At 36.8% G+C, this 25,468-nt stretch overlaps 1 protein-coding gene across 3 annotated transcripts in view; it reads left to right on the forward strand.

Moving 5' to 3' along the window:
* Window positions 1–25,468, forward strand: part of ITSN1 (intersectin 1) — a 102,081-nt gene that overhangs the window by 60,035 nt on the left and 16,578 nt on the right. For all 3 annotated transcript variants that reach the window (XM_054400734.1, XM_054400726.1, XM_054400742.1), the window contains 6 exons: window positions 242–324; window positions 2,686–2,852; window positions 8,590–8,635; window positions 13,048–13,169; window positions 16,331–16,448; window positions 20,180–20,371. In XM_054400734.1, coding sequence (XP_054256709.1) covers window positions 242–324; window positions 2,686–2,852; window positions 8,590–8,635; window positions 13,048–13,169; window positions 16,331–16,448; window positions 20,180–20,371 — 728 coding nt within the window. The remainder of the gene's footprint in view (window positions 1–241; window positions 325–2,685; window positions 2,853–8,589; window positions 8,636–13,047; window positions 13,170–16,330; window positions 16,449–20,179; window positions 20,372–25,468) is intronic.

A 25,468-nucleotide genomic window follows, 5' to 3' on the forward strand; every position in this document is an offset into this window, starting at 1 on the left:
AAAAGAAGATACAGTGTATTTTGTGTATTTAAGACAATTACCTTAATTTAACCATGACTAGCCATTGTATTTAAAAGCTTTAATTTATACATTTACTGTCTCTTTTAAAATTCGTAAAATTGATTATGGATACACTTGTAGGTTTTGGGGGCTTTTTGCATCTTTGGTTTTGTTTTTATATGTAATAGTAATTTTTCTCAAGAAATTTAATTTCTTAAATAACAATTATTTTCTTCTAAAGCATGGATTCTGGTTCCTCAGAAAGTCCTGCTAGTCTAAAAAGGGTAGCATCACCAGCAGCAAAAGCAACAATGTCAGGTGAAGGTAAGCATTTCAAATCGAATGGCATGAATAGTATTTTACTGTGTAATTACATAGAATAAGTCTACTTATTACCAGAAATAGGCTTAGAATAAGATCATAGTGCTTTAAGATTGGGCCTGTTAAAATTGAAGTGCAAATCAATTTGCCTCTGGAATGATGTAAAATTATTAGAGTAAGGATATAGAAGAGGTGTATATATAGAGAGTTAAATACATACATACGTGTGTGTATATGTATGTGTGTGTGTGTATATATATATATATATGGTATGTTATATATACCATATATATATGGTATGTTACATATACCATATATATATATATGGTATGTTACATGTACCATATATATATATATATATGGTATGTTACATGTACCATATATATATACACCATATATATATATATGTATGGTAAAAATATAGAAGAAATAATTTCACATCATTAAAACATCTTCTGTAGTTTGTACTGTTTCCTCTATAAGTATCTGGGTAACAATTCCCAATATGAAATAATTTTTGTAAAGGGCCAGATAAACACATCTGTACATGTACTACATGATGTCAAAATTTATTAATAAATGTCTTAACTTCACCCAAGGCTAATTGCCAATGTTTGATTAAAGCTCTTAATTAAAGAAGTTACAACTAGTTATAGCATGTTATGGTCCTTATGGTCAAGGCTACTCCTCTTTTTTAAAGTTGTGGCCTGGGGCACACACAGCTGATTGTCAGGCCTTTGAAGGGGTTTAAAAGACTTCCATTCCAGCACCCTTCAGCTGGAAGTTAATGTCTCCACCACATGAGCTGTATTAGAGACTGCGTGAGCACACTTAATCTGCTTCAGTGCAGAGTCAGCTAGGTTAATTTAAATCACAGTCAGAGTAAATCAATGAATCCAGATGTAGGTTACAAATGAACGTTTGTTTGTAATCTCTACAGCACACCATAATTTCTTTAAGGACAAGTCTACATACAATTGTAAGTGAAAGAGTCAGTTTGGTAACCAGTCTATTCAATTTGCCCTTAGCATGAGCACTACAGAAATTAAAAGAAGGGAAAGGTAAAGATCCATGTACCAGGGAAGTGAGCTAATTAGTTATTTCAAAATACAGTTAATCTTACTTAGGATATATTTGAAGAAAAGCAGTTACAGAAATGCTAAGCCTTTATTTGTAAAGTATGTGATATCTCAGGTTGTGTTAAAAAGGAACATGAGCTTTTATAAAAATTCCAATAAAAGTTTTATTTTTAAGAAATAATGAAACATGGGTTTAAAATCTTCTATTACATTTAAAGTATTTAAGAAAAAATCCATGTGTGTATCATACGTTATGTGTGTGTGTTTATGGGTATGTGCATACAAACAGATATGTGTTCTTCAGCTGCACTTGTAGGACAAACCATGTCTTAGCTTTCATTAAGGATAGTAATTGCAATTTGAGTTCATGCTGAACTTCTCCAAGTTAAGCTTTTTCATCAGATTTAGTGCTCAAGCAAATACAGCAATTGCCAGCTGCAGTGGATACTTGAATGTTTTTGTTATATCTTTATGGAATATTGTGAACTGATCTTTAGGTCCAGAGCTGGTCCTAGAAGCAGAAATATGTTTTGTGTGAATTGTGATAATGCTCAATTAAATAAGAATGTATCAACTTGTATGGAAAATATTACTGAATTGTCTGAAATTCTTCTCTGTAGTCATGTAGGTAAAAATACTGCATGTAGTTCTGTGATTGAATTATGCATTGTGTTGGTCAACATCAGTCTGCTTTAGTGCTTTTGCACTTGAATACTAAGTAGTTGACTGTTTTCACAAAACAAAACACAAATCAGAGCACGTTCAAGCTTTGTCTTAACATTTGCCAGCCATCTGTTGCATAAGATGCAGTGAGATGTGTGCCCTTCATGCAAAGCTTTGAGTAATGAAAGAATTCATTGTGCACAAGAGACAAGGAACATATGTGAAATGAGTATCTAAAGATACTCAGATTTTCTACTCCCAAAACCAAGAATTCTAGTCATCAGCACAAAGCAGAAACCATTGAGAAATGTTTTCAGAGTAGTTTCTGATATAAATTAATAACTTATGTATGTATTAATTGTACTAGCAAAGTATTATTAAAAAAAAAAAGAAACAAAACCCCACAACTCCCAAAGCAGCTTTTTGATTGTATTTTGTTCTGATAGGTAGAATTTTATACATTATATATAGAAGTTACTATGAATAATAAATCAAAAAAATTGTCTTCCACTTAGCCTGTGGATAGAGTGCATTATATTAGGTTTTGTTAGGTTTTGCAAATGATCACCAAGAAGTTTTATCAAGTGTTTTCCCGTGTTCTGAATTTATTTCCCTCTTACAGAGTATATTGCTATGTATACTTATGAGAGTTCTGAACAAGGAGACCTAACTTTTCAACAAGGTGATATGATTCTTGTGACGAAGAAAGATGGTGACTGGTGGACAGGAACACTGGGTGATAAATCAGGAGTTTTCCCATCTAATTATGTGAGACTCAAAGATTCTGAGGTAGAGACATACTGAAATGTTATAAATTTGAGCTGGGGGAGGTGTGTTTTGTTTTATTTGGTGTTACAGTGAAAGCTGACAGTCAGGGGATTATAAGGGAAAAAGTATTTTGCAGTTTTACTGAATGTGAGATTGGAAATGGAAAACAATAACAGTTGCATTTTACAATGTAATGTCATTAATAATGTTGTGGATCGTACATTAAAATGAATCCTGCATATGTTAATAGTTACCTTGGCAGGTTGGTAGAGATCAATCAGAATAGCTATAACTACTTTGTTCCCCAGGTGAGTTTTTAAGTACTTGAATTGTATCTTACTGCCATTACTTTTAAAAAAGATACAGACACAGTCTAGTTTTTTTTTTTTGGTTGGGTTTTTTTTGTTTTGCTTTGCATTTAGTTTGTTTGGGGTTTTGTTTTGTTTGGGTTTTGTTTGTTTGTTTGTTTGTTTGATTGTCCCCCTTGCAATCAAAGGGAACAAATTTTGCAATGAAACAGCTAACTACTCTATTTGAAAGTTCTTTACTGAGCAATAGATGTTCTGTTTTATCTGATTTTTATCCTGGAAGGATTCAGTAGGATTTTTTAAATTCTTTTTTTCAGGCATTCTAAAGAAAGATTTCTCATTTATGTTCCTCGTCTGTTTGAGGGGGTAATTAACCTGCTAGTAGGAATTATTTTAGTTTCATAGTTTCATACAATCCTAATCTCTTTATGGGAAGAAGTTGTTGTTTAGGTCTCTAAGAATAATAGGAATTTTTTAATGAATAAATTAAGATAGCTGTATTTTTAGAAATCTAGGTGGTAAGATTTTTTTTTCCACAGGTCTTGAATTCTGTGTGTATATGACAAAACTCAGTGAAAGACTTGTCTGCAATATAGAGCTTGAGCAAAGCTCAAATTTCTAGATAGTAGAGAAATTTCAATAACATCCTCTGAGACTGGATTTTAAAAAAATACTATAGTTAATGATATTTAGTATTGCAGTACTTGGGAGAAGTAGCATTGTGATACTGCTTTCAGAAACTTTTTAGAAGCTTGTGTATTTTGCATCACGTAACAATTTTCTTCTATCTCTAGCACTACTAGTTCAAGAAAGTCATGCTGCAGAAGTTTTGATAGTTGTTCGCTTGTGTGCTCATTAAAACTGTAGTTTCATAGAATAGAATCATAGAATCATTTGGGTCAGCAAAGATATTTAAGATTGAGTCCAGCCACAAACGTAACACTGACAATTAAACCACTAAACTGTGTTGCTCAGCACCATATCTATATGTCTTGTAAATACCTCCAGGGATGGTGACTCCATCACTTCTTTGGGCAGCCAGTTCTGATGTTTGACATTCCTTTTGATTGGAACTGGGTGATCTTTAAGATCCATTCTAACCCAAACCATTCTATGAATCTGTGACTCCTGGTGACAGGATGAGAGGAAATAGATTGAAACTTGAGGAAGGTAGGTTTACACTGGAGATTAGGAAGAGATTCTTTACAGTGAGGGTGGTTGAGACATTGGAACAGTTTGCCCAGGGGGAGGTTGTGAGTGTCCTTTCTCTGGAGGTGTTCAAGGCCACGTTGGATGAGGCTTTGAACAAACTGGGTGAGTTTGCTAGTTTGTCCCTGCCCATGACAGTGGGGTTGGAACTGGATGATCTTTAAGGTCCCTTCCAACCCAAACCATTCTATAAGTATTTCCTAATATCCAATCTAAACCTCCCATGGCACAACTTGAGGTCATTTTGTCTTTGCCTATTGCTAGTCATATGGGAGAAGGGATCAGCCTGCTACAGTCTCCTTTCAGGTAGTTATAGAGAGCATTTAAAGCCTCCTCTGAGCCTTCTTTTCTCCTGGCTAAACAACCTCAATTCTCTCAGCTGCTCCTTGTGTGCTAGACCTTTCACCAGCTTTGTTGCCCCTCTGTGGATTGCTCCAGCACCTCATTGTCTCTGTTTTAGGGAGGGGCTCTAAACTGAATACAGTATTTGAGATACAGTGCAGAGGGAAGATCATTTCCCTATTCCTGCTGACCCTACTATTTCTTGTATGAAACAAACCAATCTAAGAGAGCACAGGTATGCTCCTATGGTGGCACTCTTTCATCTGACCTGTTAATAAGCCGCTTCAGGGCACTAAGCGGAGGAGGAAACTAGTCTAGCAGAAGTAATACCTCCTTCAAGGTGGTACTCTGAAACAGCTCAGCAAGTGTTAGAAAAATGTTGGCACCAGAATTAGTACAGGAGAGTAGTGAAGGAGGCAAGTTCACTTCCACATCAGCTTACATTAGCTTGAACAGGTTTTGAGCTGCATTCTTAGCTGGCTTTTGTGTTAAAGTTCACTTTTGAAACAAAACATCTTACCTGATGCTTACTGTATGGTGTTGGATATGCCTGTGCTTATTCCTACCCTTCTTTTAGTTGCATCGAATCTAGTGACAGATGAAGTTAGCTCAGGTCCTGGATTAGAAAAGGAGTACTTAATGGCTCAGTTAGCATTGTAGCTGCAACGCTATGGAGCCCAATCACAGCAGGCTAGCTTGTCTTTTTGACAGTTGAAGTAAATTTTGTACAGTTGTAGGTTGTGGTCTTAGGCAGAGTATAGTTTTATCCTGACAACAGAGCTCAGTGCCAGTCTGGATAAGAAAATCCAAACTCTCTGTCAGCAAGCCTAGCTGCTTAACTCTGAGTGATGCAACATCCTTTCAGTTGTGGCAGTAGGAGGCGTTTGTGGGTCCATCTTGGGGAATTTACTGGGTTAAGTAAAGCACTTCTTTTGCAGTCCTGGATGTGGATTATAGTTCAGCCTTGCCAGTGATGCAGACACAAGTATACAGATAATTCCCTAAACTGTGGAGTATTTTGTGATCACGAAACTGTACTCCAAGTCTCTTTATATTACCTGTGGGTTGATATTGTCATTGATGAGTGGGAACTTAAACCGTTAGCCTCCTAAAACCCTGTAAGGCCTGGTTTATAGGTCAATACTGATAGTTACTAATTAGTTACTTGACCTCAGCTACATTATTGTTAATTAATGTTAAATTTCCTTTGAACTTTTGTGAAGGAATTTTGGTTTTCTCTTAAGATACTCTCCACAGAGTTTAGTCTCAAAACCTGTGAATTTATATTCAGATGTACAGAACTGCCTTTTCTGTGCTTTTGAGGACTGGATGTTTGTCCTGTCTGATGAGAGATAGGCACATGTATTGGCAAATCTTCTTTGTAGAGAACTCAGAAATAAATATTTAATATTGAAAACTATTTTTATTAGAGAGGTCAATTTGATGTTTGTCTGATGTCAATTTATCTGGGCTTGAAACAGCTGAATGTAGTTCATCGAAAAGTGTTCCAACTACCCTTTTTGCTGGTGAAAATCACAACTTCAGATAAAATCTTGGTGGGAGAGGGAGGAAAATGCACAGAGCTCATGGAGATCTTGATATCCAGAATGCTTATTTTCTTAAAGTGATTCATATGCCCTGCAGGACATATTTCTTGTTCCAAGTGGATAATTGCCATTATACGTACAGCATTTTGCTATTCAACTTGTGCACAGAGCCAGTTTTTACAAAGGATTTCACAATAGTGGCTGTCTGTTAACTTTCAGATGCGCTGCTGTGCTTGGACAGCTGGCTGATTGTGGAAAATGTTACTAAAAGAGCAGATTAATTTAATGTGTTCTGCACTATTGACTTAGGCCCCAAGAAAAAGTTTGGCAGTGCTGATCTTTCAACAGCAAGCACAGAGTTTGTAGAAATGACTGTAAGCCTCAAAATATCAATGGCTTCTACATCATAAGAAATTTTTTTTAAATTGTTCTTTTGTACCCATTTACCTCAGGCTGCTAAGCTATTTCCTGTTACTTAAAGTTTCAACTTATTAACAATATAACTTTGTTACTCAAATAAACAGTGACACTGGTTCATGGTCCATTCTCAGAGTTTTCATTAAATTGAGGTAGATGGATACAGATCTGTAACACATTTTTACTCTACCCTGCCTTTCTTTAGATGTTGATAATCACTTCTGCACAGGGTATGGAGCTCCTGCAGTGCACTTGGAAACAAAAATGTAGATGCCTCTAGTTCTGAAAGTTATAAGAGAATGTATTTTATCTGGATTCTATGAGACTTAACTGTACAATACAACTGGCAAGTCTACTGCTGTGTCTTACTCAATTAACAAAGCAAGCTCTGCTTTACTGTTTCAAGAGGCTTCATCATCACTTATCCCAAAATATCCTCAATTTCAGTTAGTGTCTTAGATGTGGAAAAGGGAGATAGAATGGAGTACACCCTCTCCACTGTGTTTCTCTCAACAGAAAGAATAGAAAATACTTATGCATCTATTGAGTGGGCAAGAAGCTAGGTCCATCTTAAATGCATTCTTTATTTGAAGTACTGCAGGACAAGGATTCAGAGAATCCTAAAACAGAACTCAGACTCAGTCTGGTCAAGGTGATTTTGAAGCTTCTCTCTTAAAACAATCTATGTTTTTTCCAGTTAACTGTAAAGATACAGTGTCACAGACTGTTTTATCTGTCTCTATGCTACTAATGTGGCAACATGGATGTTGATTGAAGTGATATTTTGAAGGAGTGTGCTCTCTGAAGGCCCAAACACTTGGTGTTTTTTGAGGAGAGGGTGTTTCTCTGCCCAAAACACTTTCCAAAGCAGAACTAATTCTTGACATTACCGTACCAGTGCCAGTTGTCACCTTTGGTTCCATACCTTTTTGACTTTCCTATTGGGACTGCCACTGGACTTGTAGTCATTTTGGATCATCTTCTCCTTATCCCCAGAGTCTGATCGCTGCATGGTGCTTTCCTGTTGCACTGTTTTTCTGGTGTACATGAAGTTAACTCTTCCCAAATAACCAGTGGTTTCAAGGGAGAAGATTCTTTTATTTTTTCCTTCTTTTTTTTTTCAGGATGAGAACTTTGAGTTTGTAAATAATGTAAGTTTTTCATGTTAGATTTCACAGTATCACTGTTTTCCTATAAATAACTGAACCTATTTCACTGTTTGCTGGACTTCTTGTGGATATTCAAAGGCTTTTCTTGGAGATCTCTTGCCTGGATGATGATGATATTCATCCCTCATCTCACCACATTTAGGCTCAGAGTAAATAGCTACAGATTGACTAGCAAGGTGTTACCTGTGTTCTATGCTCTCACTTGGGCTGAGGTGGGGATTTTACTACTGTAATGCATCACCTACAAAGTTCAGATGACTCATCTTAAAGTTGCAGTGACTACACTGTGCTGTGATATGCCATATGAGAAATTTTAGAACCATAATGTGGGCAGTATTGAAATTCGTATACCCACTTAGTTCTTTTAGGCATATTTGCAATCCATCTATTTGTGGAGTTGAAAACTGTTATTGTTGCTTTAATTCAACTTGAGACAATTCAAAGTTTGTAGATTTGCATATTTATAGCTCAAATGCCCTGTAATTTGGAATTGCATTGGTTTTTGCAGTTCATGAAAGGAAGCAAAGTTCAGGAAAGAAGTCTGCAATTTTATATAATTAGTTGTCCACTTCCACATGCTGCTTGGTATTTATTCCTATATATTAATCACCATCTAAAATACTAAAAGTTTCTGTAAGAATAGAATCTGCCTGTGAGAGTTTTTACTTACATACTTGTTTAGTGTGTTAAAGTGAAGCATGGTGAATCATTTTCATATACTGGAAAAATAAATATGAGTGCTAAACTTACATCTTTCTATTTCAAGGCTTCTGGAGCAGCCGGAAAAACGGGAAGCTTAGGGAAGAAACCTGGTGAGTCATATGTTGTGACAGCACCTTATATCTGTTCTTAAGTTCCATGGAAACAACATATTTTCCATGAAAATAAATAGTTTGCTCTTGGTCATTTTGTAGTAATTTGCACTGATGAAAACTGTTGTCTATAGTAAAATAACACATGGCTTCTCCATCGTTCTGTCTGGCATGTATCAATCACTAAATAGCTAGAGAATAAAAGTCTGCTTACTCAAAAATGAAACTTTGTGATAGATTGATGAACAGAACAGTGGAAGCCTACAAAAAGCCCAGGTTTGCCAGTGCCTCTGAAAATGGAATTACAGGTTCTTACCCTGTGGTTTTACAGAATTTTGACCAGAATACTACACAATATGGTATGCATAGACTCTGTGAGCTCTTGTGCCTGCTTCTCATTTTCAAGAGCACATACCTTGTATCCATGCTGTGTAGCCTATTGCCTGTCAACTCAGGTTATGTTGTAGAAGATCACATTGCAGATGATCACTTTTTGCTTAGGAAGAAGTTGCCTGGCTCTTGGGGTAGTAGAAGCTGTCTTTGCAAACAATCATCCGATTTCTAAAGATACTAGGAAAGGACATTTTCTGCCACTAGCTGGCATTTGTAAACTTTCCAGAATGTACCTCTTCTTTCTCTTAGTCTATTTATTTGCTTTTGAACTTAAGAGATGAGTTTGTGTCAGTTTCAGCCAAACCAAATAAAAGGTGCCCCATGCTTCTGTGCTGTCCATTTGTCTGAGGCTTGTTCAGTTGCACAACAAGATGGTTTAAGGATGCCTTATTTCCATACACACACACACAGCATAAGCATATTTTGTTTTGTGGGAAAGTAGGTTTTGCTTTGTCTTCCTGAACTGGGTCACTGTGTAAAAGGAGCAGGGGAGAGTAGATTGCAGCAGCCTCAACTTCATTTGTCTTATTTTACCTTGACATATGAGCAATGGGCTGCTCTTGTCAAATCTTAATGGAAAGAAGATTTTGGAAGTAAACTATTCCTCCTCTTTCTAATTTTCCTTTGCATGATTGAAAACAATTATATTAATAGATGTAAATCTTGAGAGATGCAGACAAGAATAGAGATCAGGAAAACACCTAGAACTGATACTTGATAAGAACAGTGAGAAGATGCTGATAGGGCTGGCTGCTGGATTTAAAGTTTCTGTGGAGACTGGGGGGACATTGACAAGCTGTGTTCAGAATTTTTTGGGTTTTGGGAACAATTCCACCTGTTTTTCAGCAAGGATGTTCATGATTGCTTTTGCTGTAAATGAGCTACAAATGTTCAGGCAATATAAGTAAAATGATAATGAACAAGGAGAAATATTTCTCTTTATTCTGGAAGCTGTAGGACCAGTGGGTGGGAGTTGGTAACTATGTGTTGAAGGGCAAGGGAAAAGAAACTGCTCGCTGTGAATTCAAGGAGCAGCATAGGGACAATTATATCTCTGAAAAGGTATTTTCTATTTTTCATATTGTACCTCTTTTAGTAGAGGCTACTTTTTTTTTTTTTTTTTTTTTTTAAACTCCTGGACTGTAATATAGTTGGATCTCTTCTCAATAATTCAGTACTTAAATATATGAAAAGTCCTTCCTGGAAGGAAAGCTATTTCTGGGGGTGGGGTTTGAACTTTTTGCTGAGTTGTTTTCTTTAATCTTTTGCTTCTCTGTTACATGTAAGAGCTGAATATTAAACTTGTAATTCATATATTAATTTATTGAATACAGACCCCACAGTAAAAATTCTTTATGTTGCTGATTGGTGAAAGAGGGCATCTGATACTTGGAGCCTTATAAATCACCTTTTTGTAGATAAAAATAAGGAATTTCTAGTTCTGAGAGAAGCAAGGTCAATATTGTAATTAATGTGGCAGTGAGAAGTTTTTACCTGATTTAAAAATAAATTGATCTTGACAACTCCCCCAGTTAATTTGTTTCCTTGTGTTCATTTTGCCTCCTGAATGGCTCTAGAATGGAGGAATAACTGTGATTCTGTGAAACAACCTGCAGACGCAGAGAGCTTGTGGGTTTTTTAGCTGTATGGCCATGCTTCCTGCCATACTGCTTGCTTGCTTTGCCTTTGTACAAGACAGACTGTGCTGCTGCTGGGTTTTCTCCATGTAAACCTTTCTACTTTTCTATCATTACCTACTATATAATTTTAGAAATTCTTTTCTTCCATCTTCTGCTTTCACATTGTGTGTTGTTGCCTAGTTCCAGATCCAAGTTTAAAACATCTTTCTAACTCTCAGCTCTTGGCTTTTTCATCACCTGTTTGGCTCCACCTCTGTGTGCTTGCCTCTTCTCTCTGTGAGTTACCATGAGGAAGCTCTTCCATAGTTAATTCTGTCACCATTTGCAGTGGCCATAGATTGTTACCTCTGCTTCTTTGTCCGCTTAATGTTGTTTATGTATATCTTGAATGCTTCTCTCACCATTTTTAATTTTCCTAATCATCCTTTTCTTTCTAAAATTTAAGTAACCCATCTGATGGTTTTCCTGGCAGTCTCCAAATCACTTTGTTGTTTCTTCCCTGCCACAAAACCTCCCTCTGTTTTAAGGGAGTTGGCTTTGTGGCTGCTTCTGCCTACAGCTGCCTTTTCAATGATTGCTCCCTTTCTCTGCCTTGCCAGCAGACTTCCTCCTCCTCTCCCAGCCAGTGGGTGATGTGTTGTTACTGAGCGCCTTTGCTGTTTCTCTTGGCCACAGGAGCTTGGCTCTTGTTGACCAAGAGGGCCAAGTAGGATGGTGTGCAACACTGTTACTTTCTTAGTATGACAGCCCACAAGAAAGCTGGAGTCCACTTCTCTAGACTTGCTGCCTTCAGCCTCAGTCTCCTTTGCTGTTGTTGCTGTGTTGACTGCTAGTCCACCTCATGCTCGCTGCCAAATTGACAGGTTTTTTTAGGGCAGATTAGACTGAAAATATATACAATCAGTAACCATAAGTTAAAATAACTGATAGAGATATTTGGAAATCAAGATTTTGAAATCAAAGCTAAAATCTGAAGCAGTGTATCTGAGGTTTCAAATTAAGCTATCTGTCTTTGCACTGAAGCAGTTGAGATACAATTCTGTTACCTTGTACTACTAGCTCTGCTGTGGACATTTTCTAGGCTAGTCTTAGACCACAACCATAACCAGTCAAATTCACTACCCACAAGGGCTGTTTGATGGTCTCAAATTTTATTTGATGCATTGCCAAATAAAAACCGGCTTTGTCTAAACACAGAGGCAGAATTTACTATTCCTGGAAAGATTTTTCATAAAAATAAAAAAATTAATTCCCTTTCCCCTTCAAAATAAACAAACAAAAACCCCCCACTCCCTCTTTCTGTTAAGGAGAATACTCAAGTGATGAATGACTCAGTACTGGGATCCTAGAGTTTTCAGCAGTAACAACGCTACCTTTGTCCTGGTTTGAATGTCTGAGACCCTTCACAACTAAATGAAGGCTAAAAAAAAATCTCCACAGATTCCCATTAATTCATAATTATAACTGGACTACATAAATGTAGCAGCCCAAGAGCTAAAAAGTTCCCAAATCTACCATCTTTTGTTTATGAAAGACTCTCAGTTATCACAGTGTCAAACATGTTCTCCGTCACCTTGTACATGGTTTGATGACATGCTAAACCAGACTTAAAAGCTATCAGTAGGATAGCAAAATACCTACAGCTGCTTAAAAGCTCCTACACTTGAAATTAATTCAAAAAATGAACTAACCTGGCCAGGCTTTGTGGTGACTAAGTTATCATCTGTCTTTCCACAACCACTCTTAACTGGAGGAAACTGTATTGTCTACCTTGGATGATTTAATGGAGAGATAATTGTGATCTTAAAGTTACTCTGCCTCCGATTCCTGCTGGTAGGTGATCAAATAAGGCACCAGTTTTGTGTTAACGTTCATGGAATAAAATTTTGTTATGTTTTGAAAACATTCTTTTTTTGTCTGAGTCTGGTTGTGAAAATTTTGTGTCAAGCCTTCATTAGTTGACATCTCTACTGCAACTTCTTCATTATATTGTCATCAACATGGTTCCTCTTTTCAGGGAGCTTAGTCCAAATTGATGCTACCAAAATGTATTTATTAGAAAACAGTATTATGACACTTGATTTTAAGAGCCATGTATCTCTCATGATGATCATTATTCTTCTACTCTATTTCAAGTATTTTTTTATATCCTACACATAGAGCTGCTGCACCTTAGTTTTATTCCTGTAGTGCTAAGAACTTCTGATCTCTTTTGTAATAACCGTATGCTTTCATGGAACTACATAAATGCATAAAAATTTCATGGAAAGAAATACAAAGTGAATATATTATGCCAGTGATAATATCAGAGTTAATGTTGTACAGAATGTGTTGGGTTTTTCCAAATTAACTTTTTTCTTTTTTCCCTCACTTCAACAGAAATTGCTCAAGTTATTGCCTCTTACACAGCAACGGGTCCGGAACAGCTTACTCTTGCTCCTGGTCAGTTGATACTTATCAGAAAGAAGAATCCAGGTGGCTGGTGGGAAGGAGAGCTCCAAGTTAGTTTTTTTTGTTGTTGTTGTTGTTTTGTTTTAATAAAATTCCATTTTAAAAATATTGTAATTTTTTTCATAGTTCAAAATGATGAATGAATCAATGATAAATGATTTTTAAAATGTTCTGCAATTAAGGTGTTACTAATAAAATGTCTTTACAAAACATACATACATTCCAGTTCCTTGAACTCGAAATAACTTTGTAGGACACCAGGAGAAAGCCATTTTGCTCTTTTTAAATCAGGCATACCCATCTCAAAAACTAGGTCCAGCTTGCAGCCCAGTCCCTTGTGAATTTTACTGGAGACCCTTTAGATATAAGAAAGGAGTGGATGTTAGGGTGTGGTGTTTTGGCTGCTTTTGAGTCTTCCAACTCTTATGTCCAGTAGTGTTCTTCATGTGAGCAAAAAAGCAATTGTCATGTCAGGTGATGGGGGAAGCCACACCATGCTACAGGAGTGGATGGGACTGTTTGGTTAAGTTATGGAGTCTACTTGTATGTCTTATTCCAACAATCACCAACCATGCGTGTCACATGCATTTGGATCAGATGATACCTGTGTGCACTGTAAAGGTGGAAGAAATACTGGGGTGTGCAGTCTTGGTTGTCTTTCTAAGAAGCTTTCTAAACTGCTTCAGCCAAAAGTTTGGCTATCTGTTTTGTTGAAGGCTTGAGAAGTGGTTTACAGCAGTATTTTTTTTTTGTAAGATGGCTACCACTTCTTCAGTTGACTTTATCAATGTGACATGTAGAATACCAGTAGCTCCATCTCAGCAACAGCTCAGTTTAATACAGAAGAGTGAATACAGTGGTGTCTGTTGTATAGCAGATAGGAAAGACCTTTAATGTTGTATTAGAAGATGGTAAAATCTTTTAACTTTTTTTTTCAAGAGTAGAATTTGACAGTTAGGAAACTTTGATTCTCAGTGTCTTTCAGTGGAAAACCCCTTCCCACCCCCAGTACCACTGACTGAGATTTTTTATTTGGTTTGGTTTGGGTTTTTTGTTGTTTTTTGTTGTGGTGGTGGTGTTTGTGTTTTGGGTTTTTTTAAACAGGAATATTGCATTAAAAAATGTAATTGATTTTTTCTAGAAATGCAGATGCTTGAACAAACTCAAATATTTTTACCACATAGTTATCTACTCTGATCTGGAAATATTTTTTTATCTTCTGTGCAGAAATCATCTTCCAGGATTGTTTTGGTTTTCAGTTTCAGTAGCCTTTGTGTTATTAGTAACTTGCAGCTTTAATGAGTGTCATATTTAATGTATTTTAAGATAGAAAATAAGGTTCATTGAGCATGAGCTGTCATAATTACCACTTAGAAGCCAATGTGAGGAGATGTTTGGGTTTTGGTTTTGTTTTGTTGTTGTTGTTTTGTTTTCAATTACTTTTTGGATGTTTAAATAGTCATACTTGGCTTTGAATACCTTACTTTCTTGCATATGGTTTTACAAGTAGGGTTTTTTTTTCTTCATTAGTAGTCCCCTGCTTATTCTTTTCATTCTCCTGTTGCAACACAGTAATACTAGTTCCCGCTCCTTTGGTATTTGAGCACAAAGGCTAATGCAGTATTATGGTGAAATGGATTGAAGAATTGATTGGAAATAAAAGCAGCAGCCTGCCCCCAAAATAGTGAAACAATGACAAGATTCAGAAAGTGGCAGAATTTTTAGAAGTGTGTGTGTGTACAATTCAGTTTCAGCCTGAAGTAAATTTTGGTGATGCTCATCGTAGGGGTCAGAGTGAAGGTAAGGTCAGGCAAATGTGTTAAACATTACATTATCGGGTTTAATGCAGCCTTCCAGAATACCTTAAAATGAATGATCTAGATATGCTTTAGATCAAGTGCTTCCTTTTTCAGTAAAGAAAAGAGAGGGAAGAAAATAGTTACGAAGTAGTATTTGTGTTAGATGATGATTTTCACTAAAATTAACATTTGTTTTGAGAGACAAAATTGTAGAGGCCCCAAATTCAAACCTTATTCTAACTACACAAATAGAGAATAGTTAGTTAAAGTAATTCTTAACATAGATTTAAATGTAAGATTTGATTCAAAGTTCTAGAGTACCCTTTCTTCCAGTAAGGCTTTTTTTTCCTGGTTTTCTGTGTAACAAGCAATGCAGTTGGCAAAATAACAGGATGCAGTTTCTGTCAGATTCCTATCCTGCTCTGGTGATACAAGCTTTGTCACCTGCAGCTCATCTCTCCCAGTATCCTCTCTCTGACAGTGACTCATTGCAGCTGTGTTAAAAACTGTAGAAGGCTACTATAGGCCAAGTGCGTGGTAACCTACCGCTCTCCCAGCACACACACGTGGACCACATGCACACTCAGACATGTGTGCACCACCTTTTCCTATTGATCCTCTCTTGATTAGATAGGCATGAGAACATCTAGTACTTTCCAAAACCTTAACATCTGTTAATTAGGATCACTGGGACAATGTCCGTCCGTATGCATTTATAATTGCCAAAGCTTATTTTTTTTTTCGATTGGAATCTGGCTTTTGGACTTGGTATATGAATCCAAACTTGACCCATTTTATTGTGCCTTAATGTTTTACTGTTCTTGTAGCACCTGATTAATGTGGCATATGTTTATACTCTGTTGTCTGGACAGGAGAGACTGTGAAAAAAGTGTTTCTTCAAAAGTAAAGAAGTAATTTGAATTCTTAATCTCTACTTAAAATATCACAATCTAGGTATCTATCTAAATGCCATTCTTTGCATAATGGAAAACCATTTAAATGCTGCCACTCATTAATGCAATTGTTATCCTAATATTCTAGAATTAAGGTTTAAACAGAAGCAGGAGAAATCTTTCAGAAGAATCAGGATTGTGGTACTAATTACAAAACACATAAAGCAGGAACACTCTGAAATGAAAGATCACACAAATTAGTAGTAAATAATTACTGTTTAGATATAAACTACTATTTAGAGTATATGATGAAAGCTTATGCTAATAGAAGTAATAGAAGTATCACAACATCAAAATTATGCCACAAAAATAGCTGACTTTTTCCTTACAAAATGCATTTTTCTTACTTTGAAGTCATCAGTGCAAGACTGCAAGTAGTTAAAATATTGGCTACATTACAGTGGCAAATTGGATCTGTTGATGTGCTTAATCCTCTTAAAAGAAATGTTTTTTTACTAGGCACGAGGGAAGAAACGGCAGATAGGATGGTTCCCTGCTAATTATGTAAAACTTCTCAGCCCTGGCACCAGTAAAACTACACCAACTGAGCTACCTAAGTCAACAGCATTACCTTCAGGTAAGCAATGTGGGTGCATTAACAAAATTGCTTTTGTAATATGTGCCATTTAAAATAGAACTTATAAAAATAATTATGGACAATCAAGAGGCTGTTTAGTATCTGTTAGTCACTTTGCTTGAACTCTTCATTTTACACAACCTCTATGAGAAGCAGCTGAGGGACCTGGGGTTGTTTAGCCTGGAGAAGAGGAGGCTCAGGGGAGACCTCATTGCTCTCTACAACTACCTGAAGGGTGGTTGTAGCCAGATGGGAGTCAGTGTCTTCTCCCAGGCAACCAGTGACAGAACAAGAGGACACAGGGGAGGTTTAGGCTGGATGTTAGGAAGAAATTCTTCACAGAAAGAGTGATTGGCCATTGGAATGGGCTGCCCAGGGAGGTGGTGGAGTCACCATCCCTGGAGGTGTGTGTTTAAAATAAGTCTGGATAAGGAACTTACTGCCATGGTTTAGTTGATTAGATGGTGTTGGGTGATAGGTTGTACTTGATGATCTCAAAGGTCTTTTCCAATCTGGTTAATTCTGTGATTCTGTGAGAACATCATACAACTGGTCTATATGTTTATGGTGGTGGTCTGTCAGGTATGAAGTGCTGAGTGCTAAAAAGCCATCTGTGACATTAAATGTTGTAGTAAAGCATTCAAATTATCATTCCTATTTGTTTGCACTAATTGTAAAGGAGTTTTTAAAGGATGATTCATGGTCTTAGCAGTTGAGGCACATCTCATTCAGAACCTTTTATCTTTCCTAAGATGAATTGTGGGAAACCCACAAATTAAGCTGTAGTGGTTTTGTCCTGTATAGCTAGTAATTTTAAGATTTATGCAAGGTCACAACCAATAGGCCATTGTATTCTTAAAGTTGTTACAGCTCCAGCAGAGGCAATATCAAACAATTGTATGAGTCTACTGCAAGGTAAAAAAGGCAGGCAGAAGACTATGAACAAAAAGTTCATTCCTTGTGAGTATTTCATTTCTGAACCGTTTTGGGCTGAGTTTGTGAATTGGTGTAGTATGAAGTAAAAAGGATTTATTTTCAATGAAAACCATGTAGAATGGATGTATGTTCTTCTATAAACCCCCCAAAAAGACTTCATGTGGTTCTCTGTCATCTGTTTGGATTTAGTTGAGGGAGGCAAGGGGCAAAAGCTTGCTGCTTCCCCAGGCCAATTTTTTGCTGTCTTATCATTAAATTGAAAGAAATGTTTCTGAACAAAAACCAGTAGTGAGCGTAATTTTCTCTTTATGTACAAAGGATTATCATGCATGATCTAGAATAAAATACTGAGGTATTAATTTCATGTGTCATTTATATAAATAAAAGTAGCATATCAGAGAATGCAAATGTTACAAATGGTACTAACTGGCTGCTTTGATGGTAGTTATAAAGATGCAGAAAATCAGGCCTTCTATAAAGACTCACAGTTTCAGTCCTGCAGTTACAAAGGTAACTCACCACTGAGATACTTTTACAAGGCAATATGATGGGACTTTCATTACTTTTACATAATAAACTTTTGAGCTCACTTAAGTGTCTACAGAATATCAAAATCTCAATGACATGCATTCTTATCACATTCAACTTTGTTATAAATCTTTCATTTTGGAAGACAGGAAGAAGAATCTTGTCTTTCTGTTATGATAGCTGGCTTCTCCAGCTGTGTGGTTAATTCAAGAGGTTAAGGGGTTAATGCTTGAGAAGCATCTTCATAGCAGAAGTTTGTTAGTGGGGAGACTGACTGTAGCAGAATAGAAAGAAAGCCTGAAGAAAATCATCTACAAGGATTGAACAGTGCCCAGCGTGGCACATTATGAAGGGTCTGAGAGTCTGCCATTACTGTTTGGGTTTTGAAGGTAGGGGATCCAGCAGAAAGTGGTATGATTACAACCTCTGTTTCTTCTGTCGTTTTATTTTGATGTATGTGCTTTCCATCTGCCATATTGTAATGCAAACTGCATGGCTTTAGCAGGTTTTTTTTATTATTTTGAATTTTGTTGCATGGGCACTTTTTGATTTATACTTTGAGGCTTACTTGATTTCTGACTGCTTTGTACATGTTCCTTTCCAAACTCCTGTCATGAACATGTCCTTCCTGGTGTGGAGAAATGAGAACTGTTACTGGTACCTAAAGCTAGTAAGGCACAATGAAGTTCACAAAATACAGAAATAGTGGGAAACGTGTTTCAGCCATCTGTTTGTCTGAGGGAAGAAAACATTACTGATTGTGAGTGTCGTGTGACAATCTGGATTCCCTTTGTTGCAGCAGGACTAGTGTTAGTCAATAGACAATTGTGCTGTAAAGGAAACATGGCTGAAAAGCACTCGAATTCAGAGAGGTAGGCTAGAGCTTGCTTCTGTAGTTAGCAATGGCTTCTGGAGTTTAAAATAGGTGAAGAACGTACTTGCTTCTTATATAGGACTACGGTGTATTCTAAACTTTATGACCAAGTGTAAATAAGATCAAGATGAAATCACTGCTTCTGGTTCAGTTGAGGAGTTCCATCTCTTCCAAGAAATCTCTCGAATTTGCTGCCCAAGTTCAAGGTGATTCTTAGGATCCCATTGAAATATTAAGATATTCTGATTACAGTACTGGACAGCACCAAATTTCATACAGTTCTTTGAAGTAGAAGAGAATGACCTGAATGAAAAAAAATCTTGAAAGAAATCAACTCTTGAATAGGTTACAAATCATTTAATGTATGTATTGTGTGATCTAGCTTAAATTTTTATCCTTCTGAATCAACTGTAAAGCTATAAGAAGAATACTGTAAAACAGATCTGCAGGTCTATAAAGTCAAACTTGAATACCAATGATGTTCACACATTTGAACTTGTGTTAGCACGAAACTACCCTAAAGAGGAGTATGCCATAATACACCTTCCTTTGGAAATGCTTCCTTTGGAAATGCTGGTTTGTCTCCAGTATGCCAACAAGATGTTGACTTTGGTTAGCTTATGTACACAAGGTGTTACAGATGACAGTGTGAGTGCCCCTTTTAAAATTCAGGTTTTTTTCATCCTTTCCAAAATCTTTGTGTTCCTAACACCTCAGTGTTAGTGTATCATGGATTTCTCTTGAATTATAGAGCTGTCTTGAGCACGTCAAGTGCTAAATTAGAAAGGGGAGTGCCTTTTTCAGGCTTCAGGTGGTGGAACTTAATTTTTCCCAGACTTGTCTGTCCATTTAGCAGTTCTAGAGGGAGGGATACTTTTCAGAACAGGTTGGTGAGGATGCGAAATGCAATTTTTATAAATATACAGCTAATTTTGTGCTTTTAGGAGTTGGGGAAGAGAGAGAGCAAAGAGAAGTGTTAATAGAAAGCTCACATACTTCAACTTCTGCTAAAACGTGAAATTTTTCCAATCTTCTCATACCATTGAGCACTGTATGTTGGGTACAGTTCCAGGCTGGTTACACTGTTCTCAGTTTGCACTGCTGTGCTCTGATCTCCCTAGTGTGAGCCTGACCCCTCAGAAATCTGACTGGGAACAATGCTGCTAGGAAACGCTTCTGTGTTTCAAGTCACATTGAGCCAATTTGCTGAGGGCTCAGCTTAGCACCAGTACCGGGGCATAGGAGAGAGGAGAAGGACCAGTTCAGATCAGTGCAGTGTCTTGGGACTGTGATGTGACATCCGTAGGATTCGTAGTTGGTTTTTGGGTTTTTGCATAGCTTGTGTTTTGCTGAAACGTTACCAGTGCGATAGAACTCTTCCTTTATCTTACAGTGTGCCAAGTCATTGGCATGTATGACTACACTGCACAGAATGACGATGAGCTAGCATTCAATAAAGGCCAGATTATAAACGTCCTTAACAAGGAGGATCCAGACTGGTGGAAAGGGGAGGTGAATGGACAAGTGGGTCTCTTTCCATCCAACTATGTGAAGTTGACAACAGACATGGATCCAAGCCAGCAATGTAAGTGACCCTCTCTGCTGCCGTGCTGTAATTATTTGTGTAGTACTTTAAGATGAAACATGCAGCATTGCTGTGAATCTGTGGTGGTTTGCAGAAAATCAAAGTTTCACCACTGCTGCACTTGTCAAAGTCTCTTTGAAGACCTTCTGTAATGCAAAGCTTATTTTATGTTTGTTTTATTTTTAGTTCCCATCCCCTTTGTAGCATGTTATCCTTTATCATTTTTGCACCATGCTGTTTACATGCCTGACTCATTTTCCTAGCTTGAATTTGCTCATTGTTTTGTTTTGCTTATGTGTTGTTTTCCTCCTTTTTCTAGGAATCATATGTTGTCCATCCCCCACTCAGGCTTGAAAGTCCTCAAAGAGACCCACTATCCCATATCACTGCCCAGAGGGATGATGGGAGATGCAGCCTTGATCATGTGGCTTCCAGCATGATCATCTACTGCCTTCTGAGTAGAAGAACACACTGCAGAGCAGTTTACCTCATTTTACATTAGTTGCATGTAATCACAATGTTTGAGTTAATTATCTACAGATATAGATGCAAAATTAAAATGAAACAAACAAACAAAAAAACACACACAAAAAAAAATCAAAGGATAGTGGGTCCTTTTGTGGCTTTCAGAGTTACCAAACTAATTTTTCCACCTTTGCACAGGTGCTTTCAGTAGTTTTAAAATTATTTTAAATTATATATTTTAGTCTTTTAAAGGAAAAGTCTAAATTAAATTTCTTCATTGCAATGTTGTTTATGCAAAAAGACCCACTATCAAGGAATGCTGCATGTGCTATTAAAATTGTTCCAAATGTCCATGAATTTGAGACTTTATGTATCTTTCTTTTTTATTGTTTACTTGTCCAGTGTTGTCAGTATGTCTTTTTTTTCCTTTACTTTTTTTTTTTTTTAATTACAAAAGAACAGAAGGATTTAAATCAGTTTAAGGAACTTTAAAATGTCCCCAATTACAGATAAGGTATTTTGTTGTAGTTATTGTACTGTATGTATCAGGTGTTCCTTGTTGAGTGTGTAATACATTGTGGAGAGAAGACATTAACTTCCTTCCAATGCAAGAGATATTAACCTTGCATAATGTTGTTATTCTTAGTTATGTTAATTTTATTTTGCACATTACTTGTAGCTGCATACAGTTAGAAAACACCCTGGTTTGTGTTTGTCTCAGATGTTTTGGTTTTTTGCATTCTCATACCAGAAATCAATATAACGCTACATTCATGTGGGATCTGAGAGTTAACTTCTTGATTTTCATCATGATTACATGGTTTGATTTCTCATTTCTACTTTCTTATGGCTTTGGAATGCCACATTTTGAACAAGTAGTTTTCCTGACAAGAACGAATGTATAGAAATATCTCCCTGCAATTAATTTCCAATGTTTACATTTTTTTAAACTAGACTGTGGAATTTATACAAATTAATATTAAATGGAGCTTACAGTCAAGTTTATGTAGTAGATGTGCTGTAGCTAAGCCATGTTTGTCTTTCCAGCATTAGTTACAAGCTCTTGATGAAATGCCTGGTGCTGTCAGTGCAGAAACCCTCTCTTCCTAATGCCTCAAGCACAATATAGCTGTTCTACTATTTACTTTACCATTTAGTTATGTTCTGGTTTATGTATTTCGTTTATTTCTACATTTCTGGCAGTGTTGTAGCGTTTCTAATCCTACTCCATCTCCGTCCTTCTGACCCATCGTGCGGTGCAAAGAACGAGTGAATCTTCTTATTCAATTGCACTTCAGTATTTCATCAATACGAATGTAAATTATATAAATATATAAAAACCTGCAGCTTTAACAACTGTAATACAGCCTTTAAAATTAGTTACATGTATAGATAATTAAATTCTTCATATAAAAGATAGACTAAAACGTGTTTGTTTTCTTGTTGCTGTGTACACACAGAGTTCACCAAGTGGCATTAGTGCATGTAATGAAATTGCCACCAGAACGGCCTGAAGCCCACCTAATTTTAGAATGACACTTGCCTCATTTCTTTGGATTGTATTTTGATATAATTACTCAAATTGCTCATGATTATCCACAGCCTTTTTGCACCTTTCTCTATTCAGTGGTTTCTACATGTAACAAATCAGTTGGTATTTCTTGATACTATACTGGTAAGATGAATTCAGTTGTTGTTTTACAGTGGGTTTACATTGACTTAGACTCTGTGTTTTATGCCAGAAGGTCTAGTCTTAAAATATGCACAATTGCACAGATTTTCTGTCTTTTTAGGGTAGTATTTAACATGCACAAATTTTTCCCTCACTGCTCTGCCATAAAAAAAAAATTTCTTCTCCATCACAGACACGTGCTGAAAAATATGCCACCTGGTATGACCAAAATTGAACAGAACATAATACTTGTAAGTTTCAGTGCCCATTATTTTGCTTACTGAGGATGATGTACCCGGATTTTACTTCACTGTTTCAGTATTTTGTGCATTAAATGTTTTTAGTGAAAGAATATCTCTGTTTTCCCTTAGTGAGTTGTTGTGTTGAAAGATTTATAACTTGACTAAAAGCCTTTATCCCGAGGAACATTTTGTTTTTTCTGACTTCAGACCGGAAGCACATTTCTGTATATATTGAAATAACGACACTACTTTGGATATAGGAGATTCAGATGCTGCTGGTTTGGGGGGTTTTGTGGTGTGTTTGGGTTTTTTCCCATTACTTCAGGCAAAAAGAAGAATAAATGTATTATTGTAATCTGCAGGCAATATCTTTTCTAGCACACTTCTTAAAAATGTTAAGAGTGGTGTCTCTTAAAAGATTTTGGAGATCGCAGTTCCCTAAACATTCCTGGGGTTGTCCCTCTGTAGACACTCGTGATGCATGCTGATTGGTGTATGTCATGCCTGGAGTCCTCAGACAGAACATTACTGTGTACTCCTCAAAGGAGCAGCAGCTCTATCAGCCAGTCTGGTTTTGAGAATATTTAACTCACAAAACCTTCAAAGCACATTTAGAATGTCCTAGACAAAGATATTCAAACCATTGTGGCTTATATTGACATACATTGTTGAAATGTTTATAACGTTTATTTACTCAAGTAGTAACATTCTTCTGAAGTCTACTGCTATAGCTTGGCATAGTAGTGTTTAATTTTCCTCATAATCAGTGATTTCCTTTGAGTAGCAGGGAACAAAATATTGCACAAGGTCTTTCTTACTTGTCTAGACTTTCGGTTTTATATATATTTTTTTTTTTTAAATGAGAAAAGGAATATGAAAGCAATTCTTTAATAAAGAAAATGAATTATTTCCATCAAAATGAATATTTTCCAGGGTTGTATGTCAATCCAGTTTTGATTCTCCCACCTCCTTCCCGGTTCATCTGAAAAGATCTTTAATCTCTTGTAAACATGTAAACATGAGCAAAAATATTTTCACTGTGAGGGTGACAGAACACTGGAACAGGATGCCCAGGGTGGGTTGTGGAGCCTCGCTCTCTGGAGATATTCAAGACTCACCTGGATGTGTTCCAGTGTGACCTGGTATAGGTGATCCTGCTCTGGCAGGGGGGTTGGACTGGATGATCTCTTGAGGTCCCTTCTGGTCCCTAATGTTTTGTGATTCTTAAGGCACATGATGTCCTCCCAAAGCCTCAGATCTGGACTGCAACAAGTGACCCTATTTCCAAAAGAACCCAGTCAAGGATGAAACAAGACTTAATATAAACAAAATTAGGAAACCATTTAGATTTTTTAAAAAAATATTTTTATATTAAGTTAGCATTAAAAAAAAAAGAGTAGTCTCACTTCTGCCTAGTCTGTGTACCTTGACAGTCATTTCTTCCATATTCCGCTGATGAGGAAGAATTCCAATGAATGCCCTTTCAGAGAATTTGCTAATATAAATTCTAATGCTTTAAATCTATCCAAGACAACTCATAGTCTGAAATGTGGGTTTATTAAGAACACTTTGCTTTATATTCAGAATCAGTTTTACTTAAATCACAGTTTTTTTGGAGCTTCAGTGACATCTCTCAGTTGCCCTGAGCTCACTGAATACATTTTAAAATAGCTTAATACCATAACCTTCTGACAAGGCAGCAAAGTACCTACATGTTCTGGTTTTGTTCTGTGGTTTTAAAGCACTTCTTTACCATGGATAAGGATTCATTTTGAGTTACTGAGAAATCATAAGTTATCCTAACTATCTGGTGTAACCTGGTAGCATATGTAAACATAATTCTTATGTATGCAACATATTTCTGTAGCTTGTTACAGCAAGTGTCCTAGCTATTTCATAACTCTTCCCTTTCCATGCATCTTAATTTAGAAGCTTATTCAAAAAACCAAAAAAAATGTCAAAACCTAAGAGGAGCCCCTGTACTGCTGCTCTTCAGCATAAAAAACTCAAATTTGAATCAAACTTGCAACTCTTCTGGAACTGTTATTAATCCTATGGAGCAGATTTTTGGCAAGTTTCATTTTGTGGAATAGTTTTAATTAAGTATTTCATGGAAAAGGTAGCTGTTTGTGTCTAGAGGTGGAAAGATATTTATACCCCAGGTAGCTGCCCAACAAACAGCAAGCAGATGTAGAGCTTCTAGAAGATTCCCAGTGGCCTTGTGGTGCTCCTTGATTACAGAATTTGGCATCACTTTCTAGCATAAGTTTCTCATTTGTTTCTTCATGCCAGACCTACCTTTTTGAACCTGAGCTCTCAGCAGCAGCTGCCCCTCGCATCAAGAACGAAGCTCAGTGCCTATGTGCTATTCAGTTCCTGACTTCTACATTTGGTCTGTCCGGGTACCAGCTTTCACGCACTGAGCCCTGATCCGATGCAGCTGGCTCACTTGTATACCCACCCGGGCGCAGCGGTGAACTGGTGCCAATGCTTAGCAGAGTGCTGCTCTGAGCTGGATGCAAATCTGTGTCACAGATACAGATTTTCTGTGTCCTGGCCTGGATGGCTGAAACTGGATTCGTGCCTTTTTCATCACAATCATCTCTGCCAAGTGTAGTTTTTTATGCTGAATTGTTTCACATGTTGGTGTAATTCTGGGCCCAGATGAGTGTTACAATCAATCACTCTGGTTTGATTCCCTCACTTTATTTCTCAGAG

Source organism: Indicator indicator, chromosome 1, assembly GCF_027791375.1.
Source record: "Indicator indicator isolate 239-I01 chromosome 1, UM_Iind_1.1, whole genome shotgun sequence".
Lineage (NCBI taxonomy): Eukaryota > Metazoa > Chordata > Aves > Piciformes > Indicatoridae > Indicator > Indicator indicator.